General features: G+C 44.1%; 1 protein-coding gene across 3 annotated transcripts in view; it reads left to right on the top strand.

Moving 5' to 3' along the window:
• USP25 (ubiquitin specific peptidase 25) overlaps positions 1-22,076 on the top strand; it is a 144,121-nt gene that overhangs the window by 12,375 nt on the left and 109,670 nt on the right. For all 3 annotated transcript variants that reach the window (XM_040423224.1, XM_040423223.1, XM_040423226.1), the window contains exons 2-3: positions 11,075-11,152; positions 20,278-20,422. In XM_040423224.1, coding sequence (XP_040279158.1) covers positions 11,075-11,152; positions 20,278-20,422 — 223 coding nt within the window. The remainder of the gene's footprint in view (positions 1-11,074; positions 11,153-20,277; positions 20,423-22,076) is intronic.

Genomic DNA, 22,076 nt, shown 5'->3' with positions numbered 1-22,076 from the left:
GATGATTCAGAGTCTCAAACTTGTTCTGTTTTATTTCCGGCTTAAAAGACGTTTTCTGTACGGTATTTTTTCCTCTGGAATTGCCGTTGTATTACAGCGTTTTCCACCTTTTTAATGAACAAAATGTGAGCAAGAGGTTTCCAGATGAAGCCATTTGTAGTGTATTCACAGGATTGCTTTATATTGTTTTCAGTACCTTGAAAACGACTGTTTTGTGTATACAGCTCCCCCGCGGTCCTATATTCACCATTGTTACTGATGACAGTGTGGTTTCATTCTGCTATCATGGTGCCTTCCATCTGCTACCTTGCTGAGGTAGGCTCAGTAGGTGACCGCTGTTTGTAGGGGCCGGTGGTGGGACAGTTCCTGGAAATCCTGGCTGGGGCACTAAGAGAATGTGTTCCACCACTGCATCCAAGTTTAAAGGGGCTTTCCTGAAAATCCCAGAGTCTTCAGACCCGGCGGAGGAAAGATTGTTTCCTTGGTACTTGCGCCTCCGTTGCGCCCCCAAAACAGCTGTAAATGCAGCTAAAGGAGAAGATTCAGGGACACGGTGGTATTGGGCAGTTTCTTTTTTTTTTTAAATGTACAGCACGTGTCCGTTTTTCACTGTTGTGTGCATGTAGCCTTCTATTGATGACCATTCCTTGGGATATGTCGGCCCTATCAGATCGGTGGGGTTCTGACCGCCTTGCATGAGCTGTTCTGCAGGAAGTCTGGCGCCTCAAACAGGTATGGGAACTACGCGGCTCCGTTCACTATATAATGACTAGGGCAGGTTACACATTCAGGTGGGTGGGAGCTGCCCTGTAATAACCATTCCTGGCCACTCCATAGAGGATGAAGCTGTGCAGTTCCTGTACCTGTTTCTGGCGTCGGAGATGTTGAAGAGCAGTTGATCGGAGTGGGTGCCGATCCCAGGAAGTAGTCCGCAACTTCACCGACAGGGAGAAGAAGACGCCCCCTGAGGAGAACAGAGGTCTCCTTCTCCCTGTACCTTTCCCACAGATTAGCATAAATAGTTGCCAGAACAGAGTGGAGTGGGGAGCATAGTGGCACAAAAAAATGTCATCTGCTGATGGCGGACTACAGTATAAGGTATTGATTTTAAGGGGGGGTGGAATCCGAGGACAGGCCCTCTTTAAATTCCTGCTCATTTTGGACTTTGGTGTCAAGGAGACGGTCCTATCGGGGGTCATGGCTGCAGGTATACAGCGCGTATACGGATGTGGAACATCTACACATATCGATCCGGAACGCCTAATATAGTTTCCAACCTCATTATGAAGAATTTGGACCTCACGTGTCTGCACGATTACATTCTACTAGAGTGTGTGACGCTCCGTGTTTACTAAGGATGTTTTTGCTAGGTGTGTAAGTCTGGAGCGGACGCTGGTTTGGTATGCCAAGGAGCAGCCGGGCGAGCACACATTCCTCAGTTCCACCCCATAGTCTGTAAACAGCTAAAACCTCCTGATGGCAAATAGTTCCAGTTACTAGAAGCTATGGAGTATTAATGAATTGCCTGTTATTCTGATTACGCCCCTTTGACACTTTCACTGCCAAGGATACATGTTCTACATAATTCCTTAATAGATTTTTCCAATGCTAAGAAGCAATGGCTTATGATCGGTGAGGGACCGACTGCTGGGATCCCCACCATTCCTGCGACAGAATGGACCATAACACTGGGACCTCTTCCACGATTTCCCTCCATGGCGGTCGTCCATCCACCTGGATGTACAGGAAGCATCAGTCTCTGTGGCCCCTTAGTTCTCAGGATCAGTGGTGGTCCCAGAGGTCGGACCCGCCACGATCCTGAAAGTGATGTCATATGATAGCTATATACCTTCACTTTATATGATGGAAACAACCCTTTATAACAGTGGTTCTCAACCTTTCTAAAGCCGTGACCCCTTAATACAGTTCCTCATGTTGTGGTGACCCCCAACCATTACATTTTTTTTCCTTGCTACGTCATAACTAATTTTGCTACGGTTATGAATTGTAATGTAAATATATGATATGCAGGATGTATTTTTATTGCTACAAATTGAACATAATTAAAGCAGAGTAATTAATCACTAAGACAAAATGTTATATATTGTCAAATATTTATTTCTAATTACAAATAAATGAAATTTTGTATTGAAGCATGGTGTATAAATCAGTGGTGCTTCAAGTCCCCCCCCAAATAAATAAATCAGAAGTGCTCAGGGTCCCCCAAATAAATAAATCAGCGGGGCTTCAGGTCTCCCCCAAATAAATAAATCAGCGGTGCTCAGGGTACCCCCAAATAAATCAGTGGTGCATCAGGTTTCCCCCAAATAAATCAATGGTGCTCAGGGTCCCCCAAATAAATAAATCAGCGGTGCTTCAGGTCCCCCCCCCCCCCAAATAAATAAATCAATGGTGCTCAGGGTCCCCCAAATAAATAAATCAGAAGTGTTCAGGGTCCCCCAAATAAATATATCAGCGGTGCTTCATGTCCCCCCAAATAAATTAAGCCTTGCTCAGCCAAATAATTTAAATAAAATTAGCCAGGCTCAATTAAATCATTGGTGGCAGTGGTGCTCAGCGGCGGTGTCATTAATGAAAAAACTCGGACCTCAGCAGACAGGCGGCCCGACTTACCCGTCCAGACGTCAGGCTCCTTCAAGCACAGGCAATGATAGGACATGACTTCCTGTGCGCGAGGATAAGGGGCCGCTGCCGTTGTGCGGGCGACCCACAATAGGAAGCCTCAGACGACCCCCCGGAAAGGGCCGATCGACCCCCAAAGTGGTCGCGACCCCTAGGTTGAGAACCGCTGCCTTATAACCATTTTGAGTTACTTTATTGGAGGAGGGAGAGCTGCAAGAGTCCTCAGAAAACTAGATCCCAGGCTGATGTAGTCATCGTAGTCCTCAAGAACCCTGGAGGAAAGTTTGGATACTGGAACATTTCCTCATCCCTCTTCACTAATTGGGGATTGTTATCCATCCTGGAGGTCAATATTGTGCAGTATATAACTACACTCCTTATTGTCGCACTCTGTATATCTGGTCACGGCCCCTTGGGCACCAGGGGATGTGTCTGATGATGCAGCATCCTGGCAACACGTACAATTAAAGGGATTCTTCGGGACTTTAAAGGGAGTCTTTCACCTAATCTGAGCGTTTTAGACTGCTCATATCAGGTTATAGACTCTTTGACCCTCATTACAATCGTACCTTTCTCTTCTGTGTTCCTCGTCCAGATAATGAAAATAACACTTTTTAAACTTATGCAAATGATCTTCTGAAGGTGCCCAGGGGCGGCGTTACTGGGCGATGTGCCCAGAAAAACACACCTCCAGCCGGCGGATGTCATGAGCGGCACATCGCCCAGTAACGCCGCCCCTGGGCACCTTCAGAAGATCATTTGCATAAGTTTAAAAAGTGTTATTTTCATTATCTGGACGAGGGACACAGAAGAGAAAGGTACGATTGTAATGAGGGTCAAAGAGTCTATAACCTGATATGAGCAGTCTAAAACGCTCAGATTAGGTGAAAGACTCCCTTTAAGGCTACATGCACAATTTTTAATGGACGTTTTTTCACTGATGCCATTCTGAGAAATGGACGTTAAAAATGGACCCATTCAATTGTATGGGGGCAGTCGGTCAGTGAAAAACGGACAAGATAGAGCATGTTCTGTTTTTTTGACGTCCGTTTTTCACTGACAGTCAAAATAACTGCCATGTGAATAACCCATAGACTACCATTGGTCTTAAAGGGAACCTGTCACCTGGATTTTGTGTATAGAGCCGAGGACATGGGTTACTAGATGGCCGCTAGCACATCCGCAATACCCAGTCCCCATAGCTCTGTGTGCTTTTATTGTGTAAAAAAAACAATTTGATACATATGCAAATTACCTGAGATGTGTCCTGTCCCTGACTCATCTCACGTACAGAACTCATCTCAGGGTAATTTGCATATGTATCAAATCGGTTTTTTTACACAATAAAAGCACACAGAGCTATGGGGACTGGGTATTGCGGATGTGCTAGCGGCCATCTAGCAACCCATGTCCTCAGCTCTATACACAAAATCCCGGTGACAGGTTCCCTTTAAAACGGACATGTAAAAATGTACATCACGTGTCCGTTTTTCACTGTTGTGTGCATGTAGCCTTCTATTGATGACCATTCCGTGGGATATGCAGCAAAGGAATCCCAGCGGACAGCTTCTTCAATTCATATGCTTGATATTTATTCCATCAATATTTACAGTAATAGGACGCGTTCGGCCGTCCAGCCTTCGTCAGCAAACATTTCCCAAAATGATCCAAATCTCAAGTTATAGTGACTCCCCACACACACGTGGGATGACGTCAGACGCCCAGGTAAGGCGGCCATAGCCATCTGTCAATCACAAGTGGTCGGCGTATACACCAGCCTACACAACAAGTAATTGAAGACATATATACAAAGTATAACAATCTGATCACAAAATTGCTCATAATCAAATTACAAGCTTGCAAAATAACAATAAAGATAAAGTATCAAATATAAAAACGATACCGCAAAATCACAAAGTGTCATCTTGAATACGCCGTCTGAAAGGGAAACAAATAATCATTAATACATTATATACATCATTTATCATCCAGTTGAGTAATTTCATAATCCCTATGGAGTCCCCTGGGCTGTAAAGTGCCCAGGGTATGGATCCAATAGGCTTCCCTACGTAATAACAGTTTCTTAATATCTCCACCTCTCCTATGCCTTGTGACCTGCTCCAATACTTGGCATCTCAATTGGGAGATAGAATGACATGCACTATTAACATGGGCTGGTATTGGTAACAACAAATTCTTAGTCCGTATTGTGGACTTATGTTTGCATATACGGTCCCTTACAGCCTGCATGGTCGCCCCAATATACACTAGGCCACATAGACAATTAAATAGATTACGTTAGATGATTCACATGTAAAAAAGCCCTGTATATTAAGATTTACCCGTATATGAATGGTGGAAAGAATCGCCCCTAATGACATGGGAACATTGGGCACAATGTAAACAGGGGTAAGTGCTATTTCTCGGAGTCGTCGGCATGCTTTGTCACATGCTCTTTTTAGAGGGGCCGATGTCCGCTTTTGCTAGATGGTCACGATAATTCTTCATGCGCCTATTGTATATTAACGGTGGATTACGAAATTCTAATATTTGGGGATACTATCTACCCAGCAGTGACCAATGTTTCCGGATAATATAATCAAATTTCCTATTGAAGGGATGGTATTTATGTACAAAAGCCACTCTAGGGCCTCTATCCGTTTTTTTTTTTTTTATCCTTTACCGGCGTGAGAGTAGCTTCCATCAGGGTCTTATCTCCCCTTTGACAGGACCAGGCAGTGTAAACGTCTTCATGTAATGGTAACGTCCCCGTTGCTCCTAGAGACTCATTTGCATATATTAAAAGTTCATTTTTCTCAGCGATGCGGGCTAATCTGAACATGGGACCAACACGGATGTCTTCAGCTGCCAAGTGCACATGTAACAGATCAGACAGTGTCATAGGGACAAATCTGCAAATAAACAAATAGTAGCAGGCACACTTACATATGGAGTACGTATTTAATATCTAAAATCCATTAGGGCTCATGCACACGACAGTATTTTGTGTTCAGTATACTGTCCGTTTTTTGAGTTCAGTATGCGGTACATATACTGAACCATTTATTTCAATGGTTCAGCAAAAAAAACTGAAGTGTCTCCGTGTGCATTCCGTTTCAGTATTTCCGTACCGTGAAAAGATAGAACATGTCCTATTCTCCATTCAAGTCAATGGGTCCGCAAAAAAAAACGGAACACATACGGAAATGCATCCGTATGTCTTCCGTATCTGTTCCATTTTTGCGGAACCATCTATTGAAAATGTTATGCCCAGCCCAATTTTTTCTATGTAATTACTGTATACTGTATATGGCATACGGAAAAACTGAAAGAAAACGGAAACAAACAACGTATCCGTAAAAGACGAACCGCAAAACACTGAAAAAGCCATACGGTCGTGTGCATGAGCCCTTACACTTATAAATTTAAAATCTATAAAGTTGTAATATAGGTAAGGAATAAATTTTAGCAGCATATATAACCAGAATAAACTATCCACTGAGAGATTCTACATTGTCCCTATAGTAGCAGCAATAATGGGGAGTTTTCCAATTTCAAAAGGAATGTGTGGAGCTGTAATTTTAGGCAGTGTCCTGGAAAGGTAATATCGACATGAAGTTAATATAAGAAGTATCAAAATGTATACCAATTGTAGAGCAATCAAATTGACGTATAATATTCAGCCCAAAAGGTTCTCAATGGGCAGTAATATGTAAAGCAGTAGTACTGGCCATATATAAAGAGTTAGTATCGGCGCTTATTGATAATAGCAAAGAGACGGTTATTTAAGGACCTGCCGGTGGGGGTAAATGGGTTTCGGGCCGGTGTAACTCAACGCGGCGTCCCGCGTATTCTCCGGTACTAACACGGCGCTTACCTCTCCAGATGTTCCCTTCGCAGTCCCGTGGATTCCGTCTGTTGTATCTGTCTGTCTGTATGTACGTTTTTCGGCGTTCCACGTGGAGCGAGGCATGTAAGTGTGCCTGCTGCTATTTGTTTATTTGCACATTTTTCAGACTGGGTGAGTCTCTAGCAGCTGCACCTACCCATCTATACTCTCGGTTGAGCAACCCAATACGATATTTTTGTTTTATAGGCACAAATCTGCTGGCAGGTGCCCTTAAAATGGAAAAAAACACAAGGTATACTGACCCCCCACAAAACGATATCGATCCGCACAGCATCTCCTGCTCTATAACATGCTGCCTGCAGCTCAGACACCATATTGAACTTGATCGGTTCCTTTTAGGCTACATTCACACAAACGTATTTTGAGTCCGTTCATTTATTTTTTATTTTTTTGCGGATTGGATGAGGACCCATTCATTTCAAAAAATGCGGACAGCACACTGTGTGCTACCCGCATCCGTATGTCCATTCTTTAGCCCCGCAAAAAAAAAATAGAAAATGTTTTATTCTTGTCCGTTTTGCGGAGAAGGATAGGCATTGTTACAATGGATCCGCCCAAAAACGGGTGTCATACGGACGTCATCCGTGTGTTATTTTTATTTTTTGCGGACCGCAAAACACATACGGTCATGTGAATGTAGCCAAAAAGGATGAAGGGCTTTGGCCATGTTACTTCTATGTAAAAATTGATTGTGCAGATTATGTAGCGATATTTTAATAACCCTGTTACATGTGCTAACATTATTATCATTATTATTCGTCCTTTGCAACCGTTTTTAAAAAATTTAAGTAACTTTGCAATAGGTTTTAATTAAAACAACACACATTGTGACTTGTGTGCTGGGCTATCTAGTAGACATAGCTGTTAATTTGTAGAGGAAGAATTGCAGTGTAAAGTATAGTGGAATAGAATAGAAGCCTGAAGTGCTGAAAACGGTGGAGTTGAAGGGGTTGTGCAGGCAGTATATATTGATGACCCATCCAGATCAGCTGTTTGAAGAGGAGGTGGTGGTGTTCCATGCGAATTCTGCTTCCTATTCATACACTGCTGGTCGTCTTGGAAGTGCAGTGTAATGACAAGAACCTGCTCCATTCAGTTGAATTACACTGCACCACCGCTAGGTCATCAATATATACACTTCCTGCACAACCCCTTTAAAGGGGTTGTCTTATTAAGGGCATTGGCCTATGCCATCCGTGTCAGATAGGAGGGTGTTCCAGAGGTGGGACCTGCACCTATCTCCAGAATGGGGCCCCGAAGTGAAGGAGAGCACACTGCACACTCTTCCATTCACTGCTGTGGGAGTTCTGAAAACATTCAAGTGGGCGCACTTGTCTCATGTAGCTGAATAGAGACTGCACCTTGCATGCATGGCCATTGCTACGAGACTGCTGGAAATGCACTCTCCTCCTTTGGGGGGGCCCCATTTTTGAGATGGGTGTGGGTCCCTCCTTTCCTTTATGACGCTGATGTCATATTCTAGCGATATGCTACTAATGTCTGAGATGGGAGTACCCCTTTTAGATATGATGGAATTTAGGGCATATGGACACCATAGAAGAAGGTCCACCACTTGGTGGTGAGCCTGTATGTCCGCAGCAGATTTATTAGCGGGTCATTGCTCCTTGTAAAGGTACAACACTAAGGCCCCTTTCACACGAGCGAGTTTTCCGCGCGGATGCGTTGCGGGAGGTGAACGCATTGAACCCGCACTGAATCCTGACCCATTCATTTCTATGGGGCTGTTCACATGAGCGGTGATTTTCACGCATCACTTGTGCGTTGCGTGAAAATCGCAGCATGCTCCTCTTTGTGCGTTTTTCACGTAACGCAAGCCCCATAGAAATGAATGGGGTTGCGTAAAAATCGCAAGCATCCGCAGGCAAGTGCGGATGCGGTGCGATTTTCACGCATGGTTGCTAGGAGACGATCGGGATGGAGACCCGATCATTATTATTTTCCCTTATAACATGGTTATAAGGGAAAATAATCGCATTCTGAATACAGAATGCAAAGTAAAACAGCGCTGGAGGGGTTAAAAAAAAAATAATTAACTCTCCTTAATCCACTTGATCGCGATGTCGGCATCTCCTTCTGTCCCCTTTACTGAATAGGACCTGTGGTGAGCATTAATTATAGGTCAAGGACCTGTGGTGACGTCATTCCGGTCATCACATGGTACGTCACATGATCTTTTACCATGGTGATTCACCATGGTAAAAGATCATGTGACGTACCATGTGATGACCGGAATGACGTCACCACAGGTCCTGTTGCTGCACAGAGATCAGATGAAGTCAGAAGGAGATGCCGGGCCGCGAACAAGTGGACTAAGGTGAGTTAAATTTTTATTTAATTTTTTTAACCCCTCCAGTGCTATTTTACAATGCATTCTGTATTCAGAATGCTATTATTTTCCCTTATAACCATGTTATAAGGGAAAATAATACTATATACAGAACACCGATCCCAAGCCCGAACTTCTGTGAAGAAGTTCGGGTTTGGGTACCAAACACGCGCAATTTTTCTCACGCGAGTGCAAAACGCATTACAATGTTTTGCACTCGCGCGTAAAAATCGCGGGTGTTCCCGTAACGCACCCACACATTTTCCCGCAACGCCCGTGTGAAAGAGGCCTAAGAATAGATTAGGGAACTATTGGCTGATGAATGCTGAGAGATGGATTTAGGGTCACATTCAGACATGGTAATTTTGTTGTGGATTTTTGTGCAGATCATAAATAATATATATATATATATATATATATATATATATATATATATATATATATATATATATATATACACACATACTTTATCTGCTGATATGCATGTGGCCAGCTTTGTTCTGACTTGGTAACTGTCAATATTATCTTTCTTTACTGGAAACCAGTAGAAAACTGAATATAGCTTTATGCATGAATGGAGACCAAAGCAGGTGCATGGCTCATTACGAGAGAGCACCAACACACTGTAACGAGGCCTACATTTATGTCAATTGGCCATGATCAAAAAAGGTTTCCACCTTTTCATGTAAGCTAGTGTTTCCATTCACCACTAAGCAGATGTCTAAAAGTGCTAAAGTAAAAGCAAAAAAATGTAATGAAGGTAATTGTATGTCGTCCAGTGGTTTATGTCCTCATTCAGCTTGAGGAAGGAAGTTTCATCAATGTTGTCATTGTGTATGTGTCCAGTTTCCAAAACAAAGGGTTCATGTGAAGATGAGAATAAGCAAATCTGCCCGTCCAAAAAAAAAAAAGGGAAGGTTATTGCCATCTACTCTGGAATCTACTCTCCATTTACAGGATACAGGCTGCTGTAAACGGCCCCATAAGAGCAGCTGAATCTTAAGTCCTTTTTTCTGCCCTATTGCTTCAACCTCTACACTTTTTAAGGGAGGAGATTTAAGGCTTTGTAGTTCATTTGCTTCCTAAATTAAAGACGTGGTCGTCATTAAAACCTTTCCTTCCATTTTGCTTATGCATAGTGTGTGGAAATCCTTCACCTAGTTGGTGATGCTGTTGAATTGATCATAATTCCGTCAGAACGATGCTCCTGTTACTGACTTTGCTCTCTACCTCCTTTCTCTCAGTGTTAGGCCTCATTCACACATACGTGGATTTTCACAGACCACGGTCCGTGAAAGCCTCTCCCGCTGAGTGCACGAGCACGCTGCGTCATTGGTTGCTATGACGCCGTGCGCTTCGTGCAATCGGCAGGACAGGTTTTCACGGACTGTGGTCCATAAAAATCCACTTATGTGTGAATGAGGTCTTGGAGAGAGCAGCAGAGAGGGGAATGAGGTGGTACACGGCAGATCATTGTGTGGAAAGGTAGGAAAGCATCCAAAGAGGGCAGCTCGCACAGGCTGTAGATTTCATACGAGCATATTCAGTGTGAGAAATCTGCTCCGTGTTAGTGGTATTTCTCTTCCTGAATCCTGCTCTTATCACATGGACCCAAGGCGTTATAATGATTCATATTGCGGTGTGTTCCTGCCTGACCTCAACTCTTATGATTTGTACTGACGGCATTATGTGAATACTATTTAGGTTCAGCTCGGCAGGAAAACACAGTATTATAAATCATTATAATGCCATGTCATAGGAGAAGCATTCAGAACTGGAAATATCTCTGAACAGGGACCATATTTCTCTTACTGAATACGCTCGTGTGAAATTGACGTTTCGGCCTAACCGGCCTTTTTCAGACTAATGCCACTTTTGAAGGAGAAGGAAGAGTAGAGTGAGCGCTGTGGAAATTGCCTTTTTTTTTCTGGCCAGTGCACGGACGAATGGGAATTTGCTGTTCAGACTGCGCCCTACTAAGTGGTGTGCTTGACTGTAGAAAAATGATTGAATATTGCAGTTGTCATACTGGCCACTAGATGTCAGCAATGAAGACCCTTGTCTCACTTTCCAGCTGCTGCGCAAACCAATTGTTAACCTTTTTAGGAACGCCTGTAGTAACATGTCTACCTGTCTCTTTTTTTTTATTTTTGTTTTTGTTTTTTGTGTTCTAGCACCAGCAGACCTTTATAAATCAGCTGAGGGAGATCACAGGAATTAATGATCTTCAAGTACTTCAGCAGGCGCTAAAAGTGAGTATTACTATTCTAAAACTCCAGATAAGTGGAGCTGTAAGAGATGCCAGATTTATTAACGAGGTGCGCTTTATTTTTTGGTGCCAAGAATTGTTAGGTGTAAATAAAAAATAAATAGAATCTGGAAAGGTCTTAAAGTGGATCGGTCATCGGTCCTGACACACCTGTATTACTTAATAATTGTATTCCCCATAATATTCATTACTTGGGGTTGTGCCAAGTTTGCAAGTGATCCCCCTATCTATGGGATAGGTGATAACTGATCAATAGCAGTCCAACTGCTGGGATTCCCACCGATCCCCAGAATGAGGATCCCGTTTCCCCAGTCAGATGGAGCGGCAGGTCAAGCATGCGCCCTGCCACTCCATTCCTTATGGGACCGCCTGGAAATAGCTGAGCTCAAACAGCCCCATATGGAATGAATGGAGAGGCGGGGTGCATGTTTGACCTGCCGCTCCATCAGGGGATCAGTGGGGCCCCCAGAGGTGAGAATCCCAGCGTTCAGATAGTTATCCTCTATCCTGTGACTACGGGACAACTTGCAAACTTGGCACAACCCCTTTAATGTCGGCCGAACATGCCTATTTTGGTAAAGTTGACAGACCATTTAATATGCACAAGATATCCAACTGATGTTGATTTGGCAGATGTTTTAGGAGGGGGGGGGGGGGGATAGGGAATATTACATTTTAACTTGCCCAATCCTATTTTTCTCAGGGAATAATAGCGGAAGGGGAGTCAGGGTTGATGATGTCAGACTGTGTAGGGGTGCACCTCTTTGGCAAGGGGAAGGATAATACCCAGTTGCCAATGTATTCATACATTCTCAGGAGGAATAACAGAGAAACGGTACAACGCGAAGTGCCAAATTGTCATTTTATGAGGAATGAGTAGTTGCTGAAACAGGCAAGTTAGGAGAGTGGACGGTTTTCTTTAAGTACCAGACCTGCTGGGCTGCGAAACCAAATGGCAAAAAAAATATTAGTTAAAAGTGGTCGGAATTCGGCAGACTCGTACGGTAACATTAAGCAGAAGTTTATTTTCCTTAGGACAAAAGTATCCGACATCTTGAAGTCCAACAGCCCCCCCCTCCCCCACTTATGTTTCTTAGCATCTGGCATTGGGGGAGTCGGTCGGGGGAGTCTCACCTCCTGCGCATTAGATGGTTGACTGCTGGTCCCGCTTGAATGCAGCGGGTTCGGCAGGTATGCATCGGATGTATGTGTGCGGCCAGCTTCACCCTGGGCATTGCATGTGCTAAGGCTTCTATACGTTGTAGGGTTTTCTTACTGGCAGTTCAGTGCTTGGCATTGATCGGATGGTGCGGCGTAGTGCTGTGTGAATTCCTGTTAGGCTAATGGTTATTACTGTACGGAGGCTGCATAGCTGAGGGAGGAGGTCGGGGCAGTTCCTAAAACTTGGCAGCCATATGTGGTGAACAATGGAGGGTGTGGAGGGAGAGCATGATAAATGTGAGATTCAGATCTGCGTCTCCTAGGAATGAGGGTAAATCAGTTGCTTAGATTATTTTTTTTCCCTAAAAACCCCCCATTAAACCCTCTAAAAATTAATCTTTAATTACACAATAACATCATACTAAACCTCCCCAAATTACCCACATCTTTTTTTAGACTCTATGCACACAGACACGTTCATGCAATTCTGCATCAAAGTGTCACTTTTAATAAAAATTGCAGAAAAGTTAAGGGATCATTAATGCGCCCGCTCCTCTCTCCTCCTTCTAGGTATTACAATTCTTGAAGTAGAAGCACCCACCAAACCTATATATTTCCTTAAAGAGGACCTTTCACCGATCCTGACATTGTGAACTAAGTATCATGACATATACAGCGGCGCCCAGGGATCTCACTGCACTTACTATTATCCCTGGGCGCCACTCCATTCTCCCGTTATGCCCTCCGATATGTTCGGGGACTTGGTTATAGTAGGCGGAGTCTGCCCTTGTTCTGCTGGGCGTCTCCTTCTCCTAGGCTGTAGCGCTGGCCAATCGCATCGCAGAGATCACAGCCTGGGAGAAAAAAACCTCCAAGGCTGTGAGCTCTGCGCTGCGATTGGCCAGCGCTACAGCCTAGGAGAAGGAGACGCCCAGCAGAACAAGGGCAGACTCCGCCTACTATAACCAAGTCCCCGAACATATCGGAGGACATAACGGGAGAACGGAGCGGCGCCCAGGGATAATAGTAAGTGCAGTGAGATCCCTGGGCGCCGCTGTATATGTCATGATACTTAGTTCACAATGTCAGGATCGGTGAAAGGTCTGACAACCGGATGATTACACCTGTCTTGATGGACTGTGGACAACCATGTTCACCTTCATGTTACTTTGTGACAAATATGAATTGTTTATAATTAAAAAAAAAAAACTGATAAAATAAAAATAGCAAAGTATGCACCTAAAACACACATCCAAGCGGCAGTTTACATATACAAAAAAAGCCAAAACGTAAATGTAATGTAATGAGGTGTGCAAATCTCGTCTACACCGCAAGAATATACCTGAACCAAGAGCTTGTGCTCTTAAAACACTGGAAGAGGCCATGCAATATATGCTCAAGTGTTACAAATACAAATCTGCATTTTTTGGGGAGAGCAAAACATACCGGGGGCATCCATTAAGCTATTTACGCCACTATTGTGCAAATTATGGCGTACACCATATTTCAGCCGTAATTTGTGACTTTTTGCGCTGGATTTAGTATAACTTGCGCCAGAAGCAGGCGTAGGATATTGCCGGCATAGACTTGAGTTTCTGGCTCACAGATTACCAGACGTGAGTAATTTATTAAGAACCATTTGCCTCTTAATAAATTAGATGCACCTTACGCCAGTGAACGCCAGTCTTTATAAACTTCACCCACTCTGTATACAAATATAACCCAATAATGAATAGACCCCCTTCATGCAACTGCAGCAAACGGTGATTTTTAGCAAAGTTCAAATTTGCTACTAAAAGGCATAGCCTAGTAAAATTCTAACAAAAATAAAATATTTTTCTCAAGAACTGTAAGATGCGAGGAGTTCACGCATACCAAACATGTCTAAACTGAATGCTGCGCGTGTTAAAGGAATGCAAAAAGGTTTCCATGCAGGTATTGAGAATAATGTAATATCTAATTTTCCATCCCCCAATACAAATTGTAAACCTAATTACCAATGCTGAATTCCTAAACATAATATAGGCCGCTTTTAGTCCGGTATGGGGGATTTATTACCTGCATGTACAGAACAGTTTAGATTCCGTATAACTATGGGGGTCATTTACTATTATAAATACGCCTATATTAAGCGTATTTTTGGTGCAGATTGCGGCGCAAAGGTTATTTGCGCCACAATCTGCAGTTACCAGGTGTGAAAAAGTGAGAGTGGCGGGAAGGGGACAGTCATTCTTCATTTTCTACGCTTGTTTTAGGCTTAGAAAATGGTCTAAATTTAAGCCAGCAAGGGAGCCGTTTTACATTTAGTGTACTTTCACACTACCGTTAAAGTTTTCCGGTATTGAGTTTCGTCACAGGGGCTCAATACCGAAAAAAAAAACTTCCGTTTTGTCCCAATGCATTCTGAATGGACAGCATTTCGTTCAGTATGCATCAGGATGTCTTCAGTTCAGTCCCTCTAACTGTATTTGGCCGGAGAAGATACTTCAGCATGCTGCGGTATTTTCTCCGGTGAAAATTCCGGAACACTTGCCGGAATGCTGGATCCGGCATTAATTTCCCTTGAAATATATTAATGCCGGATCCGTTTACCAAGTTTTCCGGGAAAAAACTGATCCTGTTTCCTGGTCTGCGCATGCACAGACCTTTTTTTAAAAATGCGAAAAAAATAAATACCGGATCTGTTTTTCCAGGTGACACCAGAGAGACTGATCCGGTATTTTAATGCATTTGTCAGCTGGATCCGGAAACAAATGCTATCCGTTTTGCATGCAGATTTCCGGATCCTCTAACGCAAGTGTGAAAATACCCTTAGACTGGCGCTGGATACGCCAAAGGTTTGGAGAGGCCAGCGCCTCTACTTCAGCAGGTCCAAAATAAAGGGCTTATTAAGACCGGCGTCCAAAACAGCGGTCTTAATAAATGTTTTTAATTATATGCGATTACAAAAGTATTCATATCCAGGTGCTGGTTTGAAAAATGTAGAAGGCTGTTGCCGTTTTGAGGCTCTTTCTCTTTGTGCTTGCTGTGATTCTGTATTGTGGATTTTGTAGGGAGGCGAGATGGGGAGGACATGGGTGAAGTGCAGACGATTATTTCCGCCATGTAAAGGTGACCGCTCTGGATGTTTTTACGTTGATGGCTATTAGTTGTTTTTACAGCTAAAATGTGAGGGCCGGGGGCAGATAGCGTGATAAACTGCAGGGATGATTATGTCCGTCAGGAGAATGTGGGAAAAATAACAATTTCAGGTTCATCTGGGCTGCTTTTTATGTAGTGAGAAGATGACTGTGAGGTGGCCGGGAATAGCCCAAAGAGTCCAGGATGTTGGCAACATACAGGTATATTCACACACAGCAGATTTCAGTGACTATGCCAGTCATTTGAATGGGGCTTGCAGAATGCCATGTATGACATATATTCCCTAGGGGTGAATAGGATTTCCGAGACTGGTAGAATTTATCTTACAAGGTTTGTCCCATAGGTGTGGGTCCCACCTCTGGGTTCTGCTTCTGTCTCAAGAATGGGGCCCCACCATGAATTGAGCGTCATGTCATGCAAACTATTCATTTTAATTTGCAAGTCATCAACCTTTAGAGTATAAATCAAATTTTATTGAACAAACATCCAAGGATAACCGCTTTCTTTTTTTCCCACAAATTAAAAAAACTCAAAACGCACTGTTCCAAATTATTATGCACAGCCAAGTTTCAAAAGATTTTATAGGCTGTAAAAAAACAGAAATGGTCATTTATTGAATTTGCAGCATTAGGTGGTCACTTCTACTGAGATCAAAAGCTACCTACTTCAATCTAGAGTTGTTGCGATACCAAATTTTTGATTCGGTTTCAATACCATAAAAAAGTATTGCGATATTCGATATCACGCGAAAAAATAAACCAAAAAAGCCACGTGCATCCAGCATTTTAAAAATGACGAATCGCGCAGTTTCTATTTATTTTTTTTCTGTTCTGGCGTTCACCGCATAGATTTTTAAAAAAAATAATTTAATAGTTCGGACTTTTCCTACGTGGCGATATGTGATATGTTTATTTTATTGTTTATACATTTTATATGTGAAATTTGGAAAGGGGGTGATTCATACTTAATATTTTTTGTTTATTTAATAACTATTTCCCCTTTTAGGGGCTAGAACCTGGGATTTTTTTCATCCCTTGTCCTATTCACCCTGATAGAGCTCTGTCCCTGCTGCCCTGTGCTCTGTGCACACAGCATCAGGGATGTTACCATGGCAGCCAGGGCTTCAGTAGCGTCCTGGCTGCCATGGTAACCGATCGGAGCCCCAGGATTACACTGCTGGGGCTCCGATCAAAAGCTGCCACTGCACCACCAATGAGGGGGAGGAGAGAAGACCCTGTGGCCACTGCCACCAATGATTTTAATACTGGGGGGAGGGGGCACTGTGCCACCAATGATTTTAATGGGGTGGGGGGTTAAGGGGGGGGATACCCCCCTCCCTTAATACAGGAGGCGTGTACTGGCAGATCAGTGTCAGTTAACCCCTCAGGTGCCACACCTGAGGGGTTAACTGCCGCTGATCGCAGCTCCCTGTCAGAGGCAGGGTGCCGGGCCGGCAATGCGATTCTGCTGCCGGCACCCGCCTCCTGTATTATGTGTTAAAGTCTGGACCCATATAAAGTAGTCTTTAAGTATTAGGCTACACAGAGCGGCGCCCAGAGATGTCCCAGCACTTACTATTATTCCTGCGGCCGCTCCGTTCGCCCGATGTGCCCCCGTTACCGTCTCCTGCTCCATATGCTAATTACTATCGGAGCAATGGGGAGGAGACATCAGCTTCTGTAGTGGGTGTTCCGTCTCCCTGACTGTAGCGCTGTCCAATCGCAGCGCAGGGAGAAGGAACGCCCAGGAGTGAAGCTGATGTCTCCTCCCCATTGCTCCGATAGTAATTGGCATATGGAGCAGGAGAGGAGACAGTAATGGGGCACAGCGGGCGAACGGAGATGCGCCCAGAAATAATAGTAAGGGACATCTCTGGGCGCCGCTCTGTGTAGGAAAAGTCCTATCATTGGTAGTGCAGTGCGCCCGCCCCTCTCTCCATTTATTGGTGGCAGCACGGGGGGGAGGGAGAGACTGCTTCCTTCTCCCCTGTGCTGCTGAGGGAACATGAGCGTGCTGACAGCAGCGCTCTCATGTTCAGAGATACTAGACTGCGCAGCCCAGTATCGAAAAAATGGAAATCCCAGTATCGTATTGATACCGGGACAAAAGTATTGATTGGGTATCGAAATTTCGATACCCGCAACAACCCTACTTCAATCAAAAACATGTCAGGTCAAGTTACCCCTTCTTTGATGTCACATTCACAATTCTTGCATCCATTGAACTCGTGAGTTTTTGGAGAGTTTGAATTTCTTTTGAGAGGTCAGAATAGCCTCCCAGAGCTGCTGCTCTGATGTGAACTGCCTCCCATCCTCATAGAGCTTTTGCTTGCGGATACTCCACTGGTTCTTAATAGGACTGAAGTCGGGGGAGGATTGTGGCCGCACCATGAGTTTCTCTCCTTTTATGCCCATAGCAGCCAATGACACAGGTCTTCTTTGGAGCATGAGATGCATTGTCACGCATGAAGATGAATTTCTGCAGAAGGCTCAGTTCTTCTTTTGTACCATGAAAGAAAGTGGTCAGTCAGAAACTCTATATACTTTGCAGAGGTCATTTTCATACCTTCAGGGACCCTAAAGGAAGGGGCCTACCAGCTCTCCCCATGATTCCAGCCCATAACATGACTCTGCCACCTCCTTGCTGACATTATTGGGACGTGGTGGCCATACACCAACCATCCACTACTCCATCCATCTGGACCACTCCATCTGCACTGTCCAGACTCCAGAGGCACCATCAGCGTCAAATACCTGTATGCTGCTTTGTAATGGCATTTTAGCAGCTGCTCTTTTAATCCGATGAATTTTTCTGGCAGAAACCTTCCTCATTATGCCTTTATCTGCACAAACCCGCCCATGCTCTGAATCGACCACAAATCTCTTTACAGTACGGTGATCACGCTTAAAGGGGTTGTGTCATTTCAGCAAGTGGCATTTATCATGTAGAGAAAGTTAATACAAACCACTTACTAATGTATTGTGATTCTCCATATTGCCTCCTTTGCTGGCTTGATTCATTTTTCCATCACATTATATACTGCTAGTTTCCAAGGGTTACGACCACCCTGCAATACAGCAGCGGTGGCCGTTCTTGCACACTATAGAAAAAAGTGCCAGCGTGTCTTGTGGCCAGTACCATTGGGTGCACACACAGGCTGGTGCTTTTTCCTATACTGTGCAAGCACAACCACCACTGATGGATTGCAGGGTGGTCATAACTAGGGATGAGTGAATTGAAACATCCGAAGTCGATTCGCATAATACTGTTTGAATACTGTACGGAGCGAGCGCATAATAACTTTGTAAATTAATTTCTACTGTAAAAAAAAAAAAAAACATTTCCCGAACTCTGGTTCGCTTCCAAGGTGCCACTTGGAACCGAACCCCAGAGTTTGGGAAATGTTTTTTTTACAGTTGAAATTAATTTATGAAGTTGTTATGCGAAGTCTTGTGAGACTTCGTGACGTACTAACTTCGGCTCATAGGAGTCAATACATTCTAATACTGTACAGAGCGCGCGCGAAGTACAGTATTCAAATGAAGTATTATGCGAATCGACTTCGGATGCTTCATCTGAAGTCTATTCGCTCATCCCTAGTCGTAACCATGAAAAAGAGCAGTCTAGAATGTGATGGAAAAATTAATCCAGCCAGCAAAGGAAGCAATATGGATAATAATACATTAGTAACTGCCTGGTATGAACTTTCTCTACATAATAAATGCTATTTGTCGAAGTGAGACAACCGCTTAGTTTTCGTGAAATATCTAATGTTTTTTATACCTTGTCCAAGGCATTGCACTATTTGTCCCGTTTTGACAGCAGAGAGATCCTTTTTCTTTCCCATATTACTTTAAAGCTGTAGCCTGCTTAATAATGTGGAACATCCTTCTTAGGCCTCTTGCACACGGCTGTTGTGGTTCCGTTCCGTGCATTGGGGACCGCAATTTGCGGTCCCCAATGCACTGGCAATGTCCGTGCGTCTGGAACGGATCCAGACTCATTAAACTTGAATGTTTCTGTGATCCGTCCGTTCCGCAAAAAGAGCAAATTCGATTTTTTTGCGGCACGGAACGGAGCATCATAGGGTTCCGTTCCGCACTGCATCTCCAGATTTGCTGACCCATTCAAGTGAATTTGTCCGCTTCAGTGATGCGGAATGCACATGGCAGGTGCCCTGTCTATTGCGGAACCGCCGTATGCGGCCCGCAATACAGCCACGGGAGCACAATGGCCGTGTGCAAGAGGCCTTAAGTAGCTTTCCTTTAATTGGGCTCACCTGGCAAACTAATTAGCAACAGTGTTTTGAGGTTGATTTCAGTGATCCAAAGAGCCCTAAAGCCTCATGTACACGTCCGTGGAACACGGACCGTGTGATACCGGCCTACAGATCATACCAGTGTAATACTGTACTGCGGCAGCAGGAAGCGCACGGCGTCATAGCAACCAATGACGCCGTGCGCTCCTGCACTCAGAAGAAATCCAGGCCGGTATCACGCGGTCCGTGTTCCACGGACGTGTGCATGAGGCTTAAGACACAATACGTCCGTGAGTTTGGTTTAAAAAACAGAAAACGACATCTTTTTGATGCTTAGATCCAATTCGCATAATAATTTGGATTGCGGCGTATATTATTGTGTGAATTATCTAATATATATATAAGATGAATTTATGCAGTATGAATGAAAAAAAAAAAAGACAATAAAGTACATCTTAAAAAAAGGGAACCGTGTGGAGGTCGTGCACATACACAGGGTTTTTCCTTTTTGACTTCATTAAATCAATAATATAACTTTTTTTTCCCAGGATAGCAATGGAAATCTGGAGTTAGCGGTCGCGTTTCTCACTGCGAACAATGCCAAGCTCCCTCAGCCGGAAGAAGCGAGCTACTATCAGACGGCCATCCCCAACAATGACCGATACATCAGCGTGGGCAGCCAGGCGGACACAAGTAGGTGGCTCCTGCATCAGGTCTTCATCTGGTCTCCAACTACATCTCTCCCCAGGTCCTGAGGTATAACTGGAGCGGGACAAGTTGGAGACCACTGTACTACAACAATGATTTTTTAGGTATTTTACATTTATATAACCATATAGCAAATATCTATTCTGTTTTGGTGCCGGATACAAAACTGCTGCAAGCTGTGGTTTTGTCCAGTTTGCGAAACGCGGATCCGACATGAAAATCTGTGTAAGTCAATGGTGCTGGATTCTTTTTTTTTTTTGTGCTTTTTTTTTTTTTTTTGTTCGCGAAAAAAACGGATCCAACGCCCATTGACTTAGAAGGATTTTCATACTGGATCCGGTTTGTTCAGTTTTGATTTAATACAACCGTATCCGGCCGAAACGGATGCATCCAGATGTAGTGAATGGCACGGATCCTGTGCTGGATCTCAAAACCAGAAATAACAACTCCAATGTTAAAGTAGCCTTACTGGTAATTTAAGAAATGATGACGTTCCTGTTATCTCTTGGCTTTGCAACCAGTTTAGAAGAAGTCACTTCTTCGTGATGTTCCTAATTGGGGTCTAATAGCGCTCTGTGTACGTCTTTATCCGGGATGTTTCCTGCTGCGAGTCTTGGGAACCTTCTCTGTACGAGATAAGATGTCAGCCTGACAGAACATCCTGCTCTTGTACAATACACGCCGTATCTCTGACATCTGCTTTAGCCAGAGATTTAACAGGCTGCGACGTGCAGTCACTTACGTGTTCCTGTCGATTAGCGACGCGAGTCGCACTGTGCCGTGTACCCTGGAACCAGTTACGCCACAACAAGCTGCTACCTGTACTTGGGATTGGTACATTATAATTTTGGTCTCACTGGTTAACCTTGTTCACTCCCGGCTAGTCACTATTTATTATATGGTGCAACATTTATAGCTTTGTGTGTTGTGGTTAAAGGGAACCTCTCAGCGGCAAAACCCATCCCGAACCGCCAGCCGTACCTTCTAGTAGCCGGCAGTGAGTTTCGAGTGATGATTTTCTTACTGCATTCTGATGAGGCAGAAGTATGAAAAACTAGCTTTTATCCTCCGTCCGCGGTATTTTCAGTCAGGCTTGACGTCAAGGGGGTAGCGGCCTCTTTGCTTCAAGTCCAGGTAACCGGGTCCCCTTCCCTGTGACTGACAGCGCTTATACCCGACAGCCGGCTGGCAGTCACAGGAGAAGGGGCAGGGAAGGGGACGCGGTTACCTTGACTTGAAACAAAGAGGCCGCTGCCCCCTTGACTTCAAACCTGACTGAAAATACCGCGGACGTATGAAAAACTAGCTTTTATCCTCCTTCTGCCTCATCAGAATGCAGTAAGAAAATCATCATTCGAAACTCACTGCTGGCGGTTTGGGATGGGGTTTGCTGCGGACAGGTTCCCTGCAGCGCCACCTGCAGGGGAAATGTCGCATTGCATGTAGACCATTCAGATCAATGTCTGTCCATGTAATATATGAACTAGGGATCGACCGATTATCGGCCGATATTGAGGATTTTGACCGTTATCGGTATCAGCATCTATTTTGCCGATATACCGATAACGTATTGGGAACACAGATCGCGCTGCTCTCAGCGCTCTCTGTGTTCCCTCCGCAGCACAGGGGAGAAGGAAGC

Source organism: Bufo bufo, chromosome 3, assembly GCF_905171765.1.
Source record: "Bufo bufo chromosome 3, aBufBuf1.1, whole genome shotgun sequence".
Classification (NCBI taxonomy): Eukaryota; Metazoa; Chordata; class Amphibia; order Anura; family Bufonidae; genus Bufo; species Bufo bufo.
This window is presented reverse-complemented; position numbering and strand designations above follow the sequence as displayed.